The sequence below is a fragment of the Lepisma saccharinum genome, chromosome 29, assembly GCF_977018435.1.
Source record: "Lepisma saccharinum chromosome 29, izLepSacc3.1, whole genome shotgun sequence".
Lineage (NCBI taxonomy): Eukaryota > Metazoa > Arthropoda > Insecta > Zygentoma > Lepismatidae > Lepisma > Lepisma saccharinum.
Window position 1 is genome coordinate 44,111,172 of NC_139257.1, and position 24,139 is coordinate 44,135,310.

The window sequence follows — 24,139 nt, forward strand, 5'->3', positions numbered from 1 at the left end:
GGTTCCACTTCGCTTCCCCCGTTGACAATCGTAGTTGGTCTTGCGTCACTCGCGCGCCTTGAAGACGAGGGGACCGCAGCTGGCTGTGGTGACGTCATAGCTGCCGGCTCTCGCGATGATCCCGGGACGTCGGCTACGTTTAGTCCTTGCAGTTTATCCTCGATTTCCTTTATCTTGTCGGAATTCCCTTCCGCTATGCTCGCTGCTCGCCGCACTTGTCGCTCGAGGGCATCGTTGCTCCGATTGCAGGCCGTCTCCAGCTGTGCACACTGCTGGCCGATGTGTTGCAAAGCTCCTTCCTGTTCACGCACGCTCTGCGCCAGTGTTGCCACCTTGGCTTCCTGTTCATTGAGGCGAACGTCAGTCCTGGCGATCCTGGATTCGATTCGAGCCTCGGATTCTTGGATCGTCTGAAGGAGCTGTTGTGTCACTTCTTCTCCGGAGGCGCGAACCGTCCCTTGGAGGCGTTCTTCCATCCCTCGTACGTCGGTCTGCATCTCTTGCACGTCAGCCTGCAATCCTTGGATGTTGGTTTGGACTCTGGTTTCCAATCCCTGGATGTTCGTCTGGACTTCGGTCCGCAATCTGATTTCCAATCCCTGGATGTTCGTCTGCATCCTGGTTTCCATTCCTTGCATCCTGGTTTCCATTCCTTGGAGCATCTGGAGGACCAGCTGGAATTGGTTGGCACCACTGCCACTTCCTACGTCATCTTCTTCCTTGCTGTGGTCGCTGTCCGCACGTGTCGATGTACCCCCTTGGGCACTTGGTATCTCCCTTTCCATTTCCAACGGGCCTTTGCACTGGTGACAAACCGGTCTGGCTCCCTCGCTGTTGATTTCGAAATCGGCAAATTCCTTTCCACAAGCCTCGCAAACCATCATGACGTCACTCTTGTTCAAACAGTCTATACGACGATTTCTTAATCTCATGAAGGCCTTTCGATAATATCTGCTCGATTTTCTGTCGCACTTTAGAACAGTTACGCAAACTTACGCGAGCTCACACAAAATGTGAATTACCAATCGATACATAAAAAGAAAAAGGAGGTCCGTCGGGAATCCCTTATCCCACAACTCAGCCTGAAACCAAAAAATTATGCCAACAACCAAAAAAAAGTACACAAAAAGTACATAAAAAATGCCCTATGCAGCTGCCCTTGCTGCTTTCGCCGAAAAAAATATCTGCCCTATTGTTGCTAATTACGCCCAATGACGTGTCCTTACACGTGAACCTACGACAAATACATCAAAATAACCCTCGAAATACAAAACGAAAAACACACAAATAACCAGGAACCTAACACAAGAATTTTATGCGTGACGTATACAACAATGAAATTTCTACCGCTCTCGCAACCTGGTTTTCCTGGAAAGGAATGACAAAAGTTGCCGTCCCATGTTCGCGGCGCCAAATGTAACGAGTGCACTCACGGCCCCCGAAATGACGTGTCAATCATACCCCGGCACGGGGCCAAACGTCGTTATGTGTACGGGAGACCGGTCGTGACTCACGGTCCAGTTATCAAGTTCGGTACTGAGACGGTCGTTTATTGTCATACTATTGCGAGGCGGAGATTAATACCTTGAAATGTTACACTGTTTTGTTTACCTTTGATATGTAGATTCGAACATTCATAACACACTAATAGCATAATATCCGGTACCTGAAAAACGTCAAATAACAACACTGACGAACGGTAAAAAAGTGAATATATATTGTAACAACAAAAAAAATATTGCAATCAGCAACTGTTTACAAATCCTCCTCACTCTCACAACATTCACTCTATCTCTCTTTCACACACATGAGGTATTTTTACATGTGAAGTATGGATACAAATCATGGATCTCATTAACATATCATTCCATTTAATTTTTAAACCTTTATGTGAATTTAGGGCATTTGTCTGCCAGCTCCTGTGCTCTTTTAAATTAACTTAAGTGCCAGCCCTCGGAAAGCGGTTAACTAAGACAATTGGGTCGGCGTGGTTAAATCTTTCGTTCGAATGAACGTGTGCATCGAGTCGTAAGCTCGACTTTATACTAGTTTCCCGGACGGGGGTATTACACATCAGCCTCTCTCGTCCAATGAGAACAACTACTCAATTACATAGTGATGCAAAACTTAATTGGCTCCAGCTGCCGGAATACACTAATCAATCGTCGGCGCGAGCAAAAATTACCTTAAAAACCACCATGCAACAAATAAATACTATTTCACGCACACGACCTTGCGATAAAAACAACTACGCTTTCCACAATTAAAAAAAAAAGGACTCATCAGTCAAGTATTGACAAATTAAATGGCGCGACCGGGCGGTTGGTTACACAAAAAATGGAGCACACCTTTTGACAATTTACACTAAACATTAAAGAAATGAAATGGAGCTTGTAACGCTGAATGCAGACAATTAAATTAGAATATCTGAACATGAAATAACCCTTTTTTACAACAATACCAAAAAATTATCAAACACGGAAATTAGGTTCGGGTTTTCCTGAGTAACTTTGCAAATAAGTGAGGCTTCGGCGTTAACTGTACGGTGTTGATACTAACGACGCACGTTTACATGTACATGAGACCCTCTGAAGTATACTGTACCAGACTCTGCTACATGGCGTGGTCATTCATCTCTCCTGGACGCGGGACTTGCACACGGTTCCTTTGTGGCGAAATTGTCCTCCGAGGTCGATCGCGACGAAGAATAATTGCGACGATCTGGTGTACTTGCACCTCCTCAGAACTTCGGGCGTTCCTCTTGTCACTAGCGTCGGATGTACGTGGTCACGCGCCGGTTCGGAATCTCTCTGGTGACTGGCTTCGATTCGGCGTCGTTCTGGAAGCGTCGTTCTGGAGTCGTCCTTCAATCTCTCCCTCTGGCTTCGATCGGCGTCGTTCTGGAGTCGTCCTTCAATCTCTCTCTCTGGAGGCGATCAGCGTCGTTCTGGAGTCGTCCTTCAATCTCTCTCTCTGGTGGCGGGCTTCGATCGGCGTCGTTCTGAAAACGTCCTTCGGGCTTTGGGCAGTGTTTGGCTTTGGTGTCGTCTTTGGCGTTGGTTGACTGGCTTCGGCGTCGTTGCAGGCGTCAGGGGGAGCGACGGCTCCCTTCTCTATCTTCTCTAGCCCTCCATCATTATGTAGTCCACGCTTGGCAAAAACAAATCACCGCGTAATCTTCACCAAAATAAGGCGCACACTGGTAACTCCCTATCTGCAAGTCGCTCACAGTACGAAAGGAAACAAAGTTCACGGACACAAAGCAACGATCACGCGAGAGTGTAGCGCGGAGATGCTCTCTCTGTGAAATCCGGGTAAAAACTGTCTCTGGGATGGTAGCACCGCGTATTTTAGAGAGATTCAAATTCGTCCGTTGAAACCCACGCTCAGGTAGCTTGGCTTCGCTTTTGGAGGAGATGCGAACGACCTGTGTCCATTGTCTTGAAACTCGGTCAAGTGCGCGTCGTCGATCCTTGCAGGCTTGAGGTCCAGCTGGGATCTCTGGTCATCCGTGAACATGGGTTAGAACGCCTGCCGCGACTCAAGCTCGGTAGCGGCGAAAACAATCTTTCCTTATCTCCGCGTTGGTGCAAATATGTCATGTCCTAAGCCGAAAAGACAGTTCCGCTGTCACTCAAGAAAAACCTGTCCCCAACTCCCGAGTGTCTGGCTCGGATACAAGTTTATTCACAAAATAAAGAACCTCACACTTTTATATTTGAACATAAATGAATCAATAAACAAAAATAATTTTTATCGAACTGCGTTTTACATGTCACTAGGTACCGTGACAGCGCTCAGCGGGCAATGGCGCTCACCCCTCTGTAGTCGTTACGGAGGGTGTTATTGAAGAGTAACCTGTGCTGACATCTAGAACCCAGTACTACGAGGCACCAAACAAAAGGCGGCACATGTGGAGTTGACTTTTAAGAAGCAGGGTGCGAAAAACGAATTCGTCATATTTTCTTATAAAATTGGGAAGGAAAAAAGTGCAAGGTAAGTAGACGGAACGTTTAAGCTAGAGTCTTGAAAATTTTACAGATATAATAATAGTATCTCCTGTTTATTTCTTAATTATTATAAAGTAAACATTTGAGGTTCTTCATGAGACGAGAAACAAATAACATAATATGGCGCCTATCGGGTAATGACGCTCACGCTGTTTGCGATGGGAACATGAAGGGTGCAAACACGTTTCTCATAATAAGCGTCCCATGTGTGCATTTTTGTGCAAAATTGTGCTCAATTTAATTTGTATCTGCATATTAATAAATATAAGTACTTAAAGATATAGTTTCTGTAGAGTACAAAAAAGGTATTGATTTACTATTAGGATGATTACTGAGTGCCATTACCCTACCAATAGGGCAATTGCGCTCACGCGCACATTGTTACTTTTTGACGTTTACAGATATAACTATTAACGACAGGGAGCAAAGTAATACGCAGAGATGTACTACAAACATTGCTTTTTCAGGCCCACATTTTCTTTTTGTTTCACTGCGTACAGTTTTTGAGATTTATAAAATCTCCCTTAGGTGGTTGCAATTCCCCCACTTTCCCCTAGAACAGTTTGCCGAGGCCACGTGAACGTTTTGGTGCCCCCAACGACGTCCCTGATATTAATGCACACACACACGATCCATCCTTAATTCGTTTTTTTTATCTGTTATTTCATGGTTTCAACAAGCACTCATCCAGGAATCACGATATCAAAGAACATAAATATAAATATGAAGAAAAAGAACACAACAAATTATTGGGTGGGCTCGGACCCAATAAATGAAAACGTTATTTCTTTTGCATAAAGTAACGTAACGTTGTTACAGTTACTTGTTTTTAAAAGTATCTAGTTACAGTTAGAAATCCCAAAGTCAAAAATAGGCAGTGTCTGCTGCCACGTTCTTTTTCTGCTGGAACCTCAAAAAAGATGCGCGTGGCAGCAGACTCGGTCTTTGTCTTATCGTGATTTCATCATGCTATGTATGCAATTACGTCTGTAACACATACTGTGAAGTTGTAGCGATTACTTTCACAAAAAATGTTTTAAGATTATGTCCCTTAGCATTCTTCTAATATAAACCTAAATGCTCTCGTAGTTAGGTTAGGTTCTGTTAGCATTAAAATAATATCGCTAAATGCTTTCTAAAGAAAAAGGTTCTAAATTACCTGCACATTCATTCCCACTAATCATAAACTTGCATTCCTCTCGTCTCAATCTGTTCTTAAGATTTGTAACATCCTCTTAGCAGACGAATTACGTGGCAGCAGCAAATTTGACGCATATTCTTACTGCTGACACGTGCGTGGCAGCAGACTCGGCCAAAAAAATATCGTGCAGTGCACTGCTCTGTGGCAGGTGTGTTGTTCAACCAGCAACACGCAAGCATGATGCCACATGTACGCATGCGACAGGAGTCGACAAGATGTGATGAGAGGGAGAGCACTTGCAAAATGAGTTTGCAGTCGTGCTATTTCAATGCAATATTTATTTTAACCTTGGTACAGTGACAATTTATTTCTTAAATCTAATGTCCATGTAAATAAATAAATAAATATTTATGTTCTTTCACTAAAATATGAGCTGGCAACATAACGTTAAATGAACAACGACGACCGTATCACGGGTTTCACTTATCGCACAACAATTGAGCAACCTTGTGGTCTGACGTCATAGGAAAACACTTTTTAATTTTAGGCTAAATGCCTACATTGTTATGTTAGGCTAGCTATGTTTAGTTCTCTTAGCCTAAATAATAATTTTTCATTGTATTTATGCTAATGGAATTTAACCTAACAGGCCTAACCTAACCTTGGAGGCATTGCTTGTCTGACGTCAGAACACAAGGTAGCAAAACTGTTGTGCGGAGAGGAAGACCCCCGTATTAAAGCGCTGTACCATTTTAAAAATGGCATCCAGTGAGGAGGAGAAGGATAAGAAGTTGACTGATATTTTCGATACCGGTTTGGAAATATACAACAAGCTGTCAAAAAGCGATGAACCAACAAATAGCACAGAGTTTCAGGTAAATACTAATAATCTTCAATAACTATATTAAATACATAACTGCCAAACTCACCAGGGTTATATATTTGTTAAGGAACCTAAAGAGTTATGTACCTGAAGATTACGTAAGATCAGCTTACGTTGCTTTCTTTGAAATCATTATTTCATATGGAATTTTACTTCGTTGGAACTGCAGTTATGTACAGGAAATTTTAATACTGCAGAAAAAAGCCGTGAGAATAATTACCAACTCACACAAATTAGTTCATTGTAAGCCACTGTTCATTAAGTTAACATTTATAACTGATAAGTCTATATATTTATACTGTGCTGTTGTATATAAAGAAAAATTTGCCACAACTACAAAGTAGACAAGATTTACATTCCTATACTACAAGAAACAACAGGCGTATAAATATACTCTATCATAGACTCTCGAAACCCTTGAACAGTTTTGAAACTCCAGGATTAAGATTATTTAATAAGCTATCTCTTGATGTGACAAATAGCTATGCCTATGAATGTATTTAAACATAAACTGTATGTCTGGTTACTTGCTACACCATTGTGTATTTTATTCTTCTTATTTCCGCCAAATTCATGGTAGGCGTGCTGTGATTTAAGGTAGGAAACTCCCACGTGCAGTACTGAGTGCCGCCAAAGGGGGACCAATGCCTCTATGTTTTCGGGGAAATAGTGAAGATAAGTTATCTGGTGCTTTCCTGACCATTATTTTAAATTTAAATTTTATGGAAACCCGTGAATGGTTGTCAAATATTTTGCATTGCTTCAAGCTAGGCCCAAGTTCTGATTGTTTAATTCCGATGGTAAATGTCTGTTATATCGGAGACACATTTCTATCGGATGTTTTCAGTTTTAAATGGTTCGTACTTACCAATTGTGTATTGCGGAACACAGTTGAAGGTGCCATTATGCTTTTTACATGAAAATAACTTCGATTTTTCACATTACGAGTAATTCTTTTGGGACCTTTCTTCCGTTGCGGAGCATAGAATATTTCGCGCATTACTGTAGATCATCACGCGTCGTGCTTGTGTTTTGTCGATTTGGAGTGGGCATGCAGTGTTGCAACCTTCTTAACCGAAAAATACCTACTTTCGTGTTCATTATGTCATCACAAACCATTGACGGATAGCTCCAAAAACCATTCGGAACGAGTTTACAATACCGGACCACTCTCCAATTTCTATGAAATTTCGCCTACTCATTAATTGTGAACTCCTAATCACGAATCTGCATGTAATAATTGGCGGTCAAGTATGGAAATCGAGAAAAAAATGAAATAAACTATGTTTTGTTAACGTAACGTAACCCTACCATAAGAACAATAGCTCCACGGAAGACGCCATTTTCCCAACATGAAGAAATCAACAGGCAAGATAAGGTATAGTTCTCTTAGCTAAAATATTAATTTTTCTTTGTATTTATGCTAATGGAACCTAACCTAACAGACCTAACCTCGTAGGCATTCCTCGTCTGTCGTCAACAAGATTGTTGTGTGTAAAGGAAGACCATTAGCTAATTAATTGCGAAAGAAAGATGGTTCCGAATTGCTGTGTATGGACAATCACCGTGGTAAATCGCAGGTTATTTTACAAGTTGTACACGTAAATGTACAATTTTAACAAGTGATCGCCAAATATGAACTACAGATACGTCAACAGGACACTGAAATTAGTATGTAGGCGAAATTTTATAGAAATTGGAGAGTGGTCCGGTATTGTAAACTCATGCCAACCATTCCCGATAGCCCCAAAAACCATTCACGATAGCCCCAAAAACCATTGATGGATAGCCCAACCCCAAAAACCATTCACGATACCCCCAAAAACCATTGATGGATAGCCCCAAAAACCATTCACGATAGCCCCAAAAACCATTCACGTTAGCCCCAAAAACCATTCACGTTAGCCCCACAAACCATTTCCGGCAAGGTTGGGTTAGGTTAGGTAAGGTTAGTTATAAAATTAAAAATAAAAAAATTCTGGTAAAAAAAAGGCACGTTTGGAAACACTTCTTCCTCTCGCGTGACTTTCAACACTCGCGCCATCTGCTGGTTCATAATGGAAACAATGGCATAATGTTGTCGCTTCGCACAAAAGGCTACTTTTATACATCAAAAGTGCTTATTTTCTGTTGTGCAGCATTCCATAGTGACAAAATACCTCCACGAAGTTTCATAAATGCAACAGAAACTCATTTCCGTAAGTAGTTTTTCCTGTAAATTTGAAGGAAAGTGTCTCCGATATAACAGACATTTACCATTCCGATTTCATCATGGTACACAGGTATTTTTTTAATTTTTTTACATGTTTCGATTTCTATTTATGTCTGTTAACACATACTTCGGAGTTTTATAGACTACGTAATGCATGTTTGATTCTTCTCTTGCAACCAGCCATTTATTTACTATCATCTTGGTTATAGACTCCTGCTGCCATCTAGGTAGCGTGTGTGGTGGGATGGGATTTCTTACATTTGGCGAGTCAGGTTTATGGTTCTTAGTATTCAAATAACGTATCTAAGTGCTTATGTAGTTAGGTTACACAGGCCAGGTTTTGGGCCTTTGGCATTACAATAATGTTGATGGTGACCCTCCGTACGCCCGTGAAAAATGTGAAATTTTTTAGTTTGTTAAGAAGATTATCATTCATATGAACATTTATCGTTGCTTTTAGCTCGTGGAGATGCGTTACAAGTGAGTAATTAGCGATTTTATGTGCATGATTTATGACGTCATGCATAGCGTGATTGACATCAGAGACCAGGTCTTACTAATCGTACAAGAGGCAGACACCTTTGTGTTCAGATTGGGTTACCTTTTATCGCACAACACTATGGCAACCTCTCGTTCAGATGTCAGACGAGGATTGCCTATGTTGTTAGGTTAAGCTAATTAGGTTTGGTTACTTTGCAAATTTATTTTTCATGGTAATTGAACTACTGAAACGCCCCAGCCTGCGTTATCTACAGGGCACATGCTCTGTACATGGGTAGTAGTATGTGATTCGTCTGCCACCTCTTACCACGGAGTGTAAACTGTATGCTTTGAAGATAATTTATTTTGAAGAATTGGGTCATGATTATAGTAATTATGCATTATCGTTGTACATGTTTCAAAGATTTCTTGCATGTATGACAAAAATTTGTTCATAGAAGTTGCAAAAGTGGTGCGGTTTGCGAGGAATTCAACGTGCCGTTGTCACATTTCGAGGGTAAATATCTCACTTATTTGTGGTTTCCACATGTTAAAATCACTTTCCAGTATCTTAAAACATTGAAAAAAAGAAAGTTATAATTTTTAAGGGGGTATGGTTGGGCATCAGCCCCACAATCATTTCTCAACATCTCATCATGTTGGTGCTGGTCTGCACGACACCCCTTTGAGCCTCGTGTCAGAAGTACTCTGGCGATGGGAAGCAGAGATATTTGCATTTCATTTACCAATAAAAAGAACTTTGTACCCTTTACACTATATACTTTCTCGAGAGAGGGATATATTGCAAGGTTTATGAAGATTGTGTTGCTTATGAATGTTTACTGTTGTTTTTAGCACGTGGAGATGTGTTATTGTGGAATAAAAGACAGTCTGTTACCTTAGTGGGTTCCCTTACCGTGCAGCTTGTTGCAAGTGAATATAGCACCCAACATGGCATTCAACAATGGCAGCTATAATTTTATGTCATTAGGGTTTACAGTTGATAGCAATTTCTGACATGTCCTTTTGTTATTTTAGTGTGCATACTAACGTTTTTTTTTTACTAATACTACTACTAAAAAGTACTTCGAGATGGCATGCTGGAACAAATTTTATCATACATAAAACATTTATCTACAACTCAATGTTCAACATTCAATGAAATAATTCAACGCAAGGGGGTGCGGAGGAGGTACGTGGGTTAGGGACTTCTAGAATGTTTTTGGTACTACAAACCGTGCTAATTACTTTCAGAAAGCTTCAAATTAACTTTCACAATCATTTCCACTATTCTACAATACTTCGTGTAGACGAAAAATGCTTTGTTGATGGGAAGCATGGATGCTCACGTAATGTACTTTAATGTATATATTTGCCAGTAAATTTCACCTTTCATAACTCGAGATAGTGGAGATTACTTTCACCAAGATTAAAATTTACAGTAAAAATAATTTCTACAATTCTGCAATACTTCGTCTTCCCTATGATAAAAAATCATTATCAGAACTGTTACAATTTGAGACCTCCGTAGTATTCAACACGGCACAAGTTCCAATTGTTTAATTCTGAATTAATCATGGTTAGGGTTACCAGATCGCTGTAAGGGAATTGTAGGACATGCTGTCCGAAAATGTAGGACATTAAGTCAAAATGTAGGACACAAAACATTCTCAATAAATAATACATATTTCTATAGAACACGTTAGAAAGTAGTTGAAAAATGACACTTTTCAGTTTTAAAAAATGGATTCTTAATGAATTTTTAAATGCAAAATTTCAAAATTTGCAATCACACTAATCAATGTACCTCTTACTACATGATTTAATTGGTACTTCTCAGAGGAGACAATTTTTATCAAAATCTCAGGTTTAGTCAAACTATATTTATGTTAGAGTGGACAGTCAATTTGAAATTATGGCCAGTACCAAACGAACATTTTACAGACTTTATGAAAAAATAATTTCTCTCGTGAGTCTGTTGTGCTGATGGTAATGAAAGTACTCTCTTAACATTTGAATTATGACCTGTAATGGCAAACAAATGTTCAGCAATTACCGTAATTTAAAATAGTTTGTGAAGTTTTTAGTTCAATAACAGGGTGTCTACCAAAATAACACATCCAGAATCCTTGACTTTTTCTGGACTTTTCTAGACCTTTTCCCCGTCTTTCTTAACGTTTATTTATCCGACCCCTACTTAGGTAATTAGTAATTAAGAAAATAAATATTTATTTATTGAAAACCCATACCAAAGGGCTAGTTAAGATGAAAACTGAAGCTAAATTTAAGAAGAGAATTAGATCTGCTTTCTCGTATTAATGCATCCTGAACTGTGTTTGGCAGACGAGCAAGGCTTTAGCGTCTGGACTCAAGCCAGTATAATCTTATGTGGGGCTTGTGTCGGTTGTCCCTATATGTTTGTGACTGTCCCTTCATCCATATTATGTTACCACTATTCATTTTCATCTTCGCGATTAGCCAAAAGGACAGAAAAAAGTGAAGTAAAATAAACTAAATCAACCAATCAGTCATTATGATAGCAAAAATTCTTGACCACAAGAATAATTTATTGCCTTTGTATTGACTTCTTGACCTATTTGTTGATTTCTTTACTTTTTCTTGACTACCTTGACTTTCTTGGCTGGTAGACACCCTCAATAACTTTGTTCTCTATACCCCTGCTTTACAATCAAATTATATTGAATAAGAATGGCAACACCTTGTTCCATCAGTATAATCCCCAAGGCAAGAGATTCTGCTCAGGCATTGAAGAGTGGCGTTATCAGAAAGTGGTTCCAAAACTTTGTTCATTAAGTGCTTCCGTTTTCCCCGTTTGTTTAATTGCAGGACAAACTTTTTCTTTTTGTTCAATGACTGAATCAAAATAAATTTCACCATTGAGTTTGGAAGCGCAGTCCATAGACTTGTAACTTGCATGATTTTCTTCTGTTACCTATTTTCATAATTAATATTATGTAACTCTCAAAATGTAGGACATTTATGATATTTTTCAAATTCCTCCAGGACGCCGGACATAATGCTAAAATGTAGGACATGTCCGGGAAAATCCGGACGTCTGGTAACCCTAATCATGGTTCACAGGCGATTTTTACATGGTTCGAATTTTTAGACTTGTAGTCACTGTTGTATCATGCTTTGCAAGTACATGAAGTAGAGATTATCCTAATTTATTTTATTTGTAATTGCAAATTAATTTAACCATCCAGCCAATGTTTTTATTAATTTTACAGATCTTGTGTCTATATGTACAAAATTAAAGAAAATACAGGCTTTTCATGGCCAAGGTGGTCGTGAAGCAGCGAGTAGCACACCAGGAAGTAAGGGTGCGTCTGCCAGCAAACTCTACGCAACATTCACATAACTGGAACTGCTAACTATGTTATGAAATAAGCTCAGAATTACATGGACAGTTGGGATTAAAATGAGCACGTACCTTGTTACAAGAGTTGTTGGAAATGTTGTACTCCTGCATCCACACATTTACGACATTTTTTAAGGAAATTTTCACTAGCATGCATTATGGTAATTCCTCTTCCAAAATTGCTTAAATTTCTCCTCCTGATATTTTCTTTCAATTCTTCTAATGTTTGGCTTCCAAGTTTAAAAGCTTTGTAGCTCACCACACAAACGTCATCAAATTGTCTGTTTCTTGTGAAAGGTGCCGGAGGAATTTTTTAGGAGTATGTTCCAATCGTTCTCTGTTGTCTAGTTTTTCCTCAGTAGCACATGCCATTTTACCCTTCACTTCTTATCAAGAACAGACTCTGTTTCCCTAAATTTCGTCACATGTATCTGAACATTGTCTCTATATGCGTCTGGGAATTCTTCTGCAGAACTCCTTGTAACTTCCCTACAAGAATTTCTAATTACATAAGAGTCATACATAAAGATTCATAGTTTTACATTGTACACATTATTAGACTGCAGAAAATTAAAGTCCCATGACATATATTTTTAAGTGAAAACCATAGTACGTTAATTATATAAAATGGCAGAATTAGACCCGGATCTATTGATTCTGTAGATCTACAGATTGACCTTTGTGAGTTAGGCAATGAATGCCACTGATTCCTATATAGCAATTAATGCGACTGAATAGGCACGTGTAAATTATTCTTTGCAATCTTGTCTTGTTTGTATGTTAGGTATTAAACTTGTTTGTTGTTTTTAATCCTGTATATGTATATATTCTGGCCTATTGTACATCCATTGCTTTAACTTTGTTTCTAGGTGCAAGTGAAGAAACTCATTACCATGTTGGAGGATGCTACAAAGTTGGTGTCCATGATGGGAATCTTCAGCTCAAATGAAACGGTAGAAGAGGTAGCTACGAACAACCTGAAGTATTTTCTCCTCCCCGTTTTGCTGGGATCGCTTCATCTGAAGCTAACCTCAGAAGATAGGTTTGAAGTGGTACACGTAACGGAAGTGTACCTCAGAGACTTTCTGGTACGATGTAAGAGCTACGTAATTACGGATGTGGCTATCCCAGGTGGTGACGGCGAAGAGGAAAGTAGACCACGTTCCCAAGGGAGTGCCGACCTCGTAGCGTTAGCGAAAGTAAGATCGACAAAAATCCAAAGGTATCAGGAACAAAAGGAATTAGAAACCCAATTGACAGATTTAAAAAAGAAGATGGACAATCCTAACGTTGATGAGGACGTGAAACGCAAATACTTCTTAACTCTAATTAAAGCATTCGTGAATAGTGCACTCGATGATTTGAACAGTTTGGAAATGGAGAAGCCTATTCTTGCGCACATGGCACAGTTGAAGAAGGAGGGTGGAGCGAACCAGGAACACAAGAGGCCGCCACCTCCTAGGAAACCTCTGAAGCCAATCATTATTACGAAGAATGAAGCTCAGAAGAAAGTGTTTGGTTTAGGTTATCCAAGCATCCCTACCATGACAGTCGAGGAATTTTATGAGCAAAGGGTGAAAGATGGCTTGTGAGTATAACTTTATTGCAATTGCTTTGTGTAATTTTATATTTGAATTTCTTGTTCTTAGGGTTGGTTAGAGGAGCAGGGTTGCTACGTGTCTGGAAAACTGGGAATTTGGCTTATCAGGGAATTTTGCAGATCGTCTGGAATTTACTTACATCCATTTGAAGTCTGCAAGAGAAAAGGTTGGAAAATGAACAAGCAGTTCACTTCCATTTCTGGATTCGGTTCTTGTGATTCCACTCCCAAAAAAGATTCAGTTTAGAAACTTGTTGCTTTCTTATAATTCTCAGTCTTGGGCAAAATTATGGTTCTTTGTAATTTCTGTAATAGAATTTCACTTTTATAATACTAGATATTAGAAAGAATATCAAAGTAAAACTTCCAGTCTAGATATCTGATTGATAACTAAAGTACATTGACAATATGATCATAATTATTGTAAAGTTTGATGAGAATGAGGTTATCTATTATTTTATAGATGTTAGTCTTGTTGGCATTTCATATAGAATTCCTATATGCAACAAAAATTTCCTCCAGATTCTGTGTACTTATAAATGTAAGCAACAAAGCAGCATTTTCTACGACACTATAAATCTGCCAGAAAATGAAAAATTGTGTATGGTTTATGAACTTTTTCTGTTGTTTTTATATTGTGGAGATCTGTTGTAGTGAAATAATGTACCTGTTACCTTAGCCTGAACGCTGGATGTGTGTGTAGAATGAAATTTGCTAAAAAAAAGTTGTGATAGTGAATATTCATAATAATTAACGTATTATATATTTAATTGAAAATCACAAGCTTCAAAAGTGCCTTCCCGATGGCGCAGTGGTAACGCCGTTGCATTGTAATCAAGGGGTCCCGGATTCGATACCCAGTGGAGGCACGTACTGGTTCGGATCCCACTTTAAACTGTAGGTCCAGTCCCGATTAGCCTTTCTGTGCATAAAGTGGACTTAAAACAACAAATCAATCAATCAACAAGGTTCAAAGCAAAAATCGTGATGATGAACATGTCTGGAAAGATTACATTTTTGGATTGGAAAACCTGGAAATGTCAGGGAACTTCATAATCAAAAAATCGTACCAACCCTGGAGGTGTTTCCAGACTTTCCGCAAGCCTTCCTTAATGCAATAGTCCATTTCCAGAAGTGCCATAAGCACCAAATCCTTGTCATGTTATTCTGGTATTATTATATACATTTATTTTCTACATGAATCCCATGCAGTGCTAGTGAATTATGTTAATTTTTTAATCACTGTTTTTTATCCCAAAATGGCAGAAACCACAAATATCTGAGATACTTTGTCCAGGATATGGAAATTCCTCACATCCCAGAGTACTTTCATATTTGACCCCATCATGAGATACCATTGTATGCACACAGGCTTTGAGACACAAATTGACCACTAATTAACAAATAGTAATAGATTTACTGTCAAACAGATATTTCAACAAAATCATAAACAAAAGCATAACGATATTTCAACTTAACAGTATGTAAAGCAAAGAAGTAAAAAAGATAAAGTGCTCCCCTGTGCATAGCACTATGCCATGAAGGCATATAGGGGGTGTGGGGGTAACGCCCCACACTTTCTTGATCCGGTCGTGAGTGGGGGTGATGTGATCAGCATCACGCCCCTGACCGCCTTTACCCCTCAGGGTTTCCCCCAGGTACCCATGTTATTCAACGCTGGGTGGGTGCCGGGGCCGCTTCCATCATTAGAAAAGTTCCCGGATTTGAACCGGCCGGATATCGAACGGTAGTCAGACGCGTTACCGACTGAGCCACCGCGGGTATGTAAAGCAAAAAACAAAATAAATGCAAATGGTAGGAGCATTATGGGTAAAATCCTAACCTAACAGAAGGCAGAGTAATTCTAAAAGAAACCATCAAGAAATATCCATCCATGTTAACTTCCTTAAAAATTTGCCTTTTTTTACATGATTTCAAGGGTGGAATGTGTTAAGTGGCAGGCAAATCATGTAGAAGCACTACGTACATATATGTATAAGTTTTCTTCAGAGAGCCTGATATACAAAATTCAACAACATTAAATATTATGTCTGTGCTTTCGCTGTTTCCTTTCATTATGAAAGCAAACACTTTCCACTGAAACAAGAATGACCTTTTGACAGTGCAACAATTTTGCAACGCACGAGCAGGCACAGCTGACTGATCCACGGTTCCCCTGCACAGGTTGATATGATAATTCGACTACAGCGCCACAAGGGCACTTTATTTTGACCAAGCTGCACTAAGCAAAGACAATGCAAGACATTGTTTAAAGCACGCCTTTTGTTTTCAGTTGACCCCCCCCCCCCCATTCCATCTTCCCTTCTTTCTTTCCCTTTCATGCTCGGAACAGTGTGGGCGAAGATACAATAGGAATTCCATTTTCTAATAAAAATCCCTCGATTTACGACAATGTGTGGGTTGCCTCTACTCCGCTACACGATCTCAAATGGAATGGCAACACTGCTGTATCGTGAACACAACACTAGCAGAGTAAGTGAAGTCCATAATACCGCGATCTAGAAGAGTGAATCTTTTCTTGCGTGCTGCAAATAGCGGCAAACGAGCACAGGCCGACTTGTGTTCCGAGCGAACGTGTCTCAGTGGCAGGCACCAGTCATTCGAACCCGATTGGCATTCGGAACATTTGATATCTATGAAAAGCCTGCATTCCTGTGGGTCGTGTTCAATTCCCAGTGCTGCCAGTAACCCATCAATGTTATTGCAGAAACAAATGGTTCCATCCATTGAAAAAAAGTATACGAATGCCTTGTGTCGCTGACGATAAGAGATACTGACATCAGTAGGAATTAATTCCAATCTTTCAGGCGGGAGCCCAAAAGTCCTGCTTTGGCCTTGCTAATTTAAATGTCGCGAACAAGGTCGTCAAGCTCTTCCTGTGTAGGACGATGGACGTCTGAGTTGGAAACTGTAAAGTCTTCATCTTGTACCTCTGGTTCAGCAGGAGATTCTGCATTTTCTTCGTCAGCTGTCCAATGTGCAGGGGGCTGAGATACAGGCAACTCTGGGCTGTGGGGAACAGGACGAAGTGCCGATGCTAAGTTTGGATACACAATCCTCCTTTTCTATGCCATCGTCATGCCTTTTACACTTGGTGGAGCACAAAAATAACAGTCCTCAGTATGGTTCTTTGGTTCTCGCCAAACCATGGGCACTGCAAATCGCATAGATGCTCCCTTCCCATTCAGCCACTCCCTCAGATGCACAGCGCAGGTATTACAGCAGAAATGAGGAGCCCATGCTTTGTCCTGGTCACCCACCTTACAACCAAAGTACAGGTCATAAGCCTTGCAGACAACAGGTGTGAGCTTCCTTTTCTGTGCAGTAAATACGAACTCGCCACAAATGTAGCAGAAGTTGTCACTTTTGTTCACACATGAGCGTGGCTTTTTATTGCAAAACTCCTCACTGGCTCACAGGAAATGACACACACCTAACCTGAAACAAAATTCGAAGTTAGTTCTCAACTTAAAAAAAATTTCCAAGTTTGGTCTAGGTATATGATGAACTAACCTAACCGAACGTGGTATCTCAGAAACCAGAACCAACGAGAGATTTTTATTGGTAGTTTTAAAATCAGCATACCGAATTTAGGTAAAATATGTTACTTTCATTTAGGAACCAAAACCATTGTTGTCCAGTGAAAGTGCAACATCAACACTAACCTTACAGGAATGAGAACTGTAGAAAATGTGATATAATGGCTGGTTACTAGGTTTGAATCTGCAACCCCGAGATTTCTTGTTCCCCGTTGCACATATACAAGTGTTACAACATGAAATGTTTACAAGATACAATGTCCCTTACGTTGTTTTAATTAATTAGTTCATGGCCACCCAAACTACTGCTCGCGTTCCACATCTGGTTCGTCTTTGTTCATAATAAAAATTAATTAGTACATTATGCAATATATGTAGCGTAAGTATGGTGCAATATCCTGCAATCAATCGCTCAAATTGTTACTGGCTCTACACATAAAAAGTTTGCAAGTCAGTGAATACATCTGGGATATCCCTATTTCTGGATATTTATACATAGTATGCATCTGTGATCCCACGAAACATCAGGGGTGAGGGGACACTCAACCCTCTTCCCTCGCAAGGGCGTGTCCAGGGGATCCAGACCTTCCTCCTCAAATTCCTTAATTTTTTTGTAGATTCAGAAAATAACATCCACTAAGGTTTTTTTTAAAGAAAACTGTTTTGGTACAGTAAGTGAAGTTGATGTGTTTTTTTAATAATATATGTAGAGGTGAAATACTAAAAACAAATACATTGCATTATGTACCAGACATAAAAAAAACTATTGTCAATGTGTGAAACTCGATTTTGTTAAATTTCTTCAATCTTGTCAGTTAAGCAGATATGTCCACGTGAACCATCCCAAGCAAGTGATCTTCTAGCCGCAGTTGAAAAGAGGACTTTCTTAATTGTAATCTTTATCTGAGAAAAGTTTTTAAGTTTTACTGAACAGTTGTCAAATCATGCTTCACTCTGACCCTCCCCTCCATGCGGGAGTATGATGCACAGGACTCGCGGGTCTGCGTTGCCTCTGGTTCTACTTGCAACGTCCCTCTAGTGCACTTCTGAAAATAACCTTATACCACGGCTACAGATATTTCTTAATCTCAGGGGATAGGTTCTTTATTCGAGAATTCCAAATAAGAAAGCGTTTTATAGCCAAGAGGATATAATTAAATGCGGATCTATATTCTGAAAACTGTACACAATACAGAGAAAATATATAGCGAAGCTTGTATATACATTGAAATATATATATATGCTGATTCCAAATTTACGTCGGTTATATTCTTCTTATAAATATATGTATAATTGAAAGGAAATCTTCTTCTTCTTTTCTTCTCACAATTTTGGGTAAAAGGCTTCTTCTTCTTTTCTTACAATTTTGTGGAAAAGGCTTCTTCTTCTTTTCTATCTTTGATTAGGGAAAAGGCTTCTTCTTCTTTTCTATCGTTGATTAGTGAAAAGGCTTCTTTTCTTCCTTCTATTTTGGTAAAAGGCTTCTTCTTCTTTTCTATCTTTGATTAGGGAAAAGGCTTATTCTTTTTTTCTTTCTTCTAATTTATTGTCCTTGCCTTTAAAGCGTAATCTCATTTATTACATGTATGCGCTAGTTTTCCCTGCTTCTTTGGCATTATACAAACGACACAAGCTATACTTATAGAAAGAGTAGGGTCGACTAAACTGACAATAGCGCCGCCTCCTATGTAACGACCAACAGCAAGCGCTGCCTATGGCCCAGTGCATCTAATAAGGAGAGCAACCGTAAGTGCTTTGGGACGTCTAATTTGGACACAGCACCACCGAGGGGCGGACAAGCACAAAAACTGACGATGTTCTCCTCGTCAGAGGTATTAAATCAAATTTTGATCACTAGGATCAAAAAGGAGATACATTTCTGAATTCATTTGCTCACTTATTTACTTTCCTGATTGTTTCATGTACGAGCATATTCTTAATTATCTTCATTGGCTATTTACAACATTTTATTCACTCTTATAATTTTTATACTCTTCCCTTATGTATTTTGCATTTACTATAATATATATAATCACTCTTCTCCGCTCCTAGTTTCTACAATGAACTCAGCTCTTCTTTATATGGTGTGCTGCTATCTATCGTTGCTCTCGGGAAACATTTCTTCCTTGCATTTTTCATTGTGTCGTCGGAACTGGCACGTGACATACTGTACTTTTCCCATCAGGGCTCTGGCACCTGGACCCGCAACCAGTATAATCCTGTGTAGGGTTATGTGTTGTTCTTACGTGTGCTGAGTGTCTCCTTAGCTTCAGCTTTAAGCAATGGTATGGAGATTCTAAGAAAGTTTTATCGGTCTTAGTCTTGGTAGGGAACTCACTTCCGATGAACGTGTTGAAATCAGAACAGTATATTTTATAAGGACTCCGCAAACCTGCGATGCAAGGGCTTCTCAAGAAGTTGGTTTCTATTCTCAGTCATTACGTTCTTCTAACTTTGTTCTAGCCATTGTGGCAATTTTCTATATGTAAATGATATGATTAAAAAAAAGTCTTCAACAATTAAGAACTTTGATATATATTAAGGAGCACCTCTTCTAGATCGTGATGTGACCTCAATGAAGCTGGTATTGCCCCAATGTATACGTACCATCACAGTTTAGCTAACAGTAAGATTAAATGGAATTAAATACGTCAACAGAGCATCGATTGGCTGGTTAATGTATTTATCACCGCTTGTTTGTGCAATTATATTACCTAGAACTGAGAGGATGATAGGAGCAGCATCTCTAATATAATCTAAAATATAATATAAATTACAGAAATATAATTGGGTGAATCAAATATCAACGAGCCTTGTGCGGAAAAACAAAATTTATTGAAGGAAACGGAGACATTGCCAGCTAGTGAAAATTTTGAATTTTTCCACTGTCCAGTGAGTGTTTCCTTTCTCCTTTGATTTTTATTTAGCCCTTTCGACCCTCCTTGCTGTTATCCATATATATATAGAAAGAAATTTAGAAAAAATGTTGGTGGATTTAAGAACTTGCCCCCCCCCCCCCCCCATTCCGAAATAAGTTCCCGGCGTTCCTGCTACTGACTAGACCACTTTGGCTCTTAATTCCACATAACAAAAAAATATATATTTTTCAGGAACTGACAAAGTATCAACAATGGATTGTTTGGGTGCTAAAAGTGGTGTCTATAAAAATGACTTGCCACAATACAAGAACCATTAATTTTGAAATACGGTCTATTTATAGATGCTCCACAAAAAAGGACCACCTTTAGAGAGTGTATATATACCTCTGCTGCAGTTAATGGGTTAAACTGTTTAAGGCTCGACTGAACCTTTGGCAGAATGGGTGAATTTTTTCAAATTTTTATCTCCATTCGAAAAACCTCTATTACAAAATATGAAAAATTACATACGCTTAGAATTGCTTCTAGAGCACTGATGTGAATTTTCGTGTAGTTTGCTTTCACTGTTATCTAGATACAGTAAAACCTGTCTATCTCGGAACATGATGGTTCCGAGCAAAATTTTCCGTCTTAACACTTTTCCTTCTTATACAGGGTTGACTTTAAATACAGTATAGAGCGCTGCAGGAAATAATAGAAAGACAGATTTACATTTCACATTACTTATAATGTAGAGTACTAATGCATGTACGTACATGAATAAAAGTGTGATACAGTCACAATAAGCATAGCAGAGATTACAATTATGTAACTACACAACATGTTGGTACACTTTTTGCAGTATTGTAAGAACGTACAGTATGTACTTATGTATCTTTCCAAACCCAGGACCCTAGCATCGTAGCATGATGTGCATAGAGTGAAAGTGAAAGATTGAAAGATGGAATACGAGAGGTGAAGAAAGATTGAGATAAAAGCAAAGAAAAAGGAGAGATAACAAAAAAATAGAAACATGACGAAAGAAGAAAGGTGGAGAAAGAGGGTAAGAGATGAAAGAAAGAAACTGAATCGTAATAGCTATTGTAGTGATATCGACAATGTTACTGATAAGCGAGTGGCAACAGAGGCATGTTCCACTTACAGTATTACATTGTTTTCTTGCGAGTGAAAAAAATAAAGGAACAAATTTCCGTCTTACTGAAAATAAGAATGGTGTTTTGTTTCCGCCTTAAGCAGGTCATTTTCAGGTTCTGGGGACTTTTTTTTCTGTATTTACAGGTTTCCTTCTTATAGAGGTTCCGGGATATGCAGTTTTTACTGTGTTATCAACAATTTAATAGACTTACATAATCGTGAAACTTTTGAGAAAATCTAGATAACAGCGAAAGCAAATTACACAAGAATTCATATCAATGCTCTAGAAGAAATTCCAAGCTGATGTAATTTTTCATATTTTGGAATATGAAAGAGGTTTTTCGAATGGAGAGGAAAATTTGAAATAATTCACCCTTTCGGCTGCCCAAAGTCCAGTCGAGCCTTAACAATATGTTATTTTGTTTGATCAATAATAACATTGTGCATGTGTCAACAATAACGTCATTTTGCACTTCTAAATGTTAGTTTTTGTACACAATCTTACAGGTTTCCAGACCCCAGTAAAAGTGGTCCATCACTGCAGGATATCGCTGGTGCAGGAAATTCAAAGGAAGAAGAGGAAAAAGAAGAGGAAGCAAAAGAGAAAGCGGAAGAAAGAGATGATCCAGAAGCCTTGCAGAAAGTAAGGGAATGGGATGAGTGGAAGGATGATCACAGAAGAGGTTATGGGAACAGGATGAATCGTAGCTGAAGCCTGTTCAAGTTAAAGACTATAGTGTGTTCAAAGTGTCAATTACATGTATACACACTGTCTAACAGCTTTCTCCATATCACTGTACGGTTGGAGGATCGTGGTAACAGAAATTATTTCCGGTCCAGATGATATTTCTGTAGTTTGTTGTCTGTGTGTCCAGAGTGAATTAATTTCTGAATGAATCTCTATTCCTGGTAGGAAGTGAGAGGACAAGAACATTTATGTGCTAATGAAATGTTTAAGATTAACAGTAAAATTACAGAAGTCTAAATTATTTATGTATGTAGTTCTTTTGTTTGTAAAGGGGTTTTCATTAAGAGCGCTCTAACTTTGAAATGAAATAAACCAAATTGTTTAAGTGATATCACCATGCTTGTACTTTTATTCTGAAGCCAATTCGATGACATTATGTTTTAAAAATTATATCAGCCAAATGGCTGCCGTGGCTCCGCTGGGCGATGCAAATCCTGGAGATCCAATTTTCGATGACATTCTCGCAAAAAAGTGGTTCAGTTTCACCAATGACGCGAGTTATGTTGGCATTGAGGGCGGCAATCGTTTGTGGTTTGTCGGCATAGACCCTAGATTTAACGTAGCCCCACAAAAAAGAAATCTAATGGCGTTAAATCACAGGATCTGGGAGGCCAGCTGATGTCGCCACCTTGTGATATAATGGAGCCTTCGAACTTCTCATGCAACAAAGTCAGTGTATCGCGTCCAGTATGGCACGTTGCGCCGTCCTTTTAAAACCACATGTTTGTCAGATCCATCCCATCCAATCTAGGCCAAAAAAAAATTGTTAACATCGCCCTCAAAGACAACATAACTCGCGTCATTGGTGAAATTGAGCCACTTTTGTGCGGCCATTTGGCTGATATAATTTTTAAAACATAATGTCATCGAATTGGCTTCAAAATAAAAGTACAAGCATGGTAATGTCTCTTACACAATTTGTTTTATTTCATTTCAAAGTTCGAGCGCTCTTAATGAAAAACCCTTTATAACTTGATTTGGAACTGTCATATTTTTAGTATTAACTAAATGTGGGGTAGGGAAAAGAAGTTGTATGTGTGTTCACAAATTCATCATGGTGGCTTCCATGGTGGAGTGGTTAGCACAGCATGCTATGATGCCAGGGGTCCTGGGTTCGAATCCCAGCCTGGGCATGAGTGTTTGTGAGTGTGTCTTCATCAATTTCATTTTATCACCCATTCTCATCTTCACGATTAGCCAAAAGTGGCAGAAAAGTTGAGTAAAATATGGCAAAATAAATCAATCAACAAATTCATTATTTTGAGTTGTCCTGTTAGATTACACATCAACACTCTCTCTTATGTTGTTGGGTTGTACAGCCTAAAAATACAAGGGTTGTTCAATATGTTTTGCCTCCTGGCCAACAACTTTTTTATTGAGTGTGGGAAGTTTATGAAATTACACTTAAATAAAAATTTGGAATGTCTGCTGTCTGACGATTTTTTCTGTTTGAGGTAGTGCCACTGAAGTCGGAGTAGTAGCTTGAAAGATGTTGGACTATGTGGGTGGTGTGATTGAATTTCCGACTGCAGAAGATGTTCCACGTATCGAAATCCATAGCCAGATGTGTGCCATATATGGGGAAGCATACGTTGATGTTACCACGGTCAGGAGATTGGTCCGGACTGTACGCACGGATAACTCGGCCACGGCCACTGTAAGGACAAGCATTGCAGTGGATGCCCTGTCTCTGCATCCACTCGAGAATGGTGGTACACATTGATGAACTGATTCATGGTAATTGCTGTTTTAAGCAGAGGGAGATTGTAGATGTTCTGTGAATATTGCTTGGAGCAGTGAATTGCATAATCAAGGATGAATTTGGGCTCAAAAAAGTATGTTCCAGGTGGGTCCCTCGTCAGCTGACAAACCTTAGACAACCTCAATTTCTTGGACTGCTAGTGCAAGTGATACCGGAACGGTATCAACGCTGGTGGGGACCCTTTAAAAGAGGACATTTCAAACTTTAATTTGAATGTAAAATCATAAACTTCCCTCACTCAATAAAAAAGTTATCGCCTACGTAGCACAGGAATTGTTTCCAGGGAGAAATATTTTTACCTCATACATACAGTTCATGTACATGACTATTTTCATTAAGTTTTCTCTT

At 39.2% G+C, this 24,139-nt stretch overlaps 1 protein-coding gene across 1 annotated transcript; it reads left to right on the forward strand.

Moving 5' to 3' along the window:
• The first annotated feature begins 5,903 nt into the window (after window positions 1–5,903).
• Tap42 (immunoglobulin binding protein Tap42) lies at window positions 5,904–22,628 on the forward strand. Its single transcript, XM_083114437.1, has 3 exons — window positions 5,904–6,026; window positions 12,978–13,696; window positions 21,789–22,628. Exons 1-3 carry the CDS (start codon window positions 5,910–5,912, stop codon window positions 21,991–21,993), a joined length of 1,041 nt encoding a protein of 346 aa, XP_082970563.1. The 5' UTR covers window positions 5,904–5,909; the 3' UTR covers window positions 21,994–22,628.
• The last annotated feature ends 1,511 nt before the right edge of the window (window positions 22,629–24,139 follow it).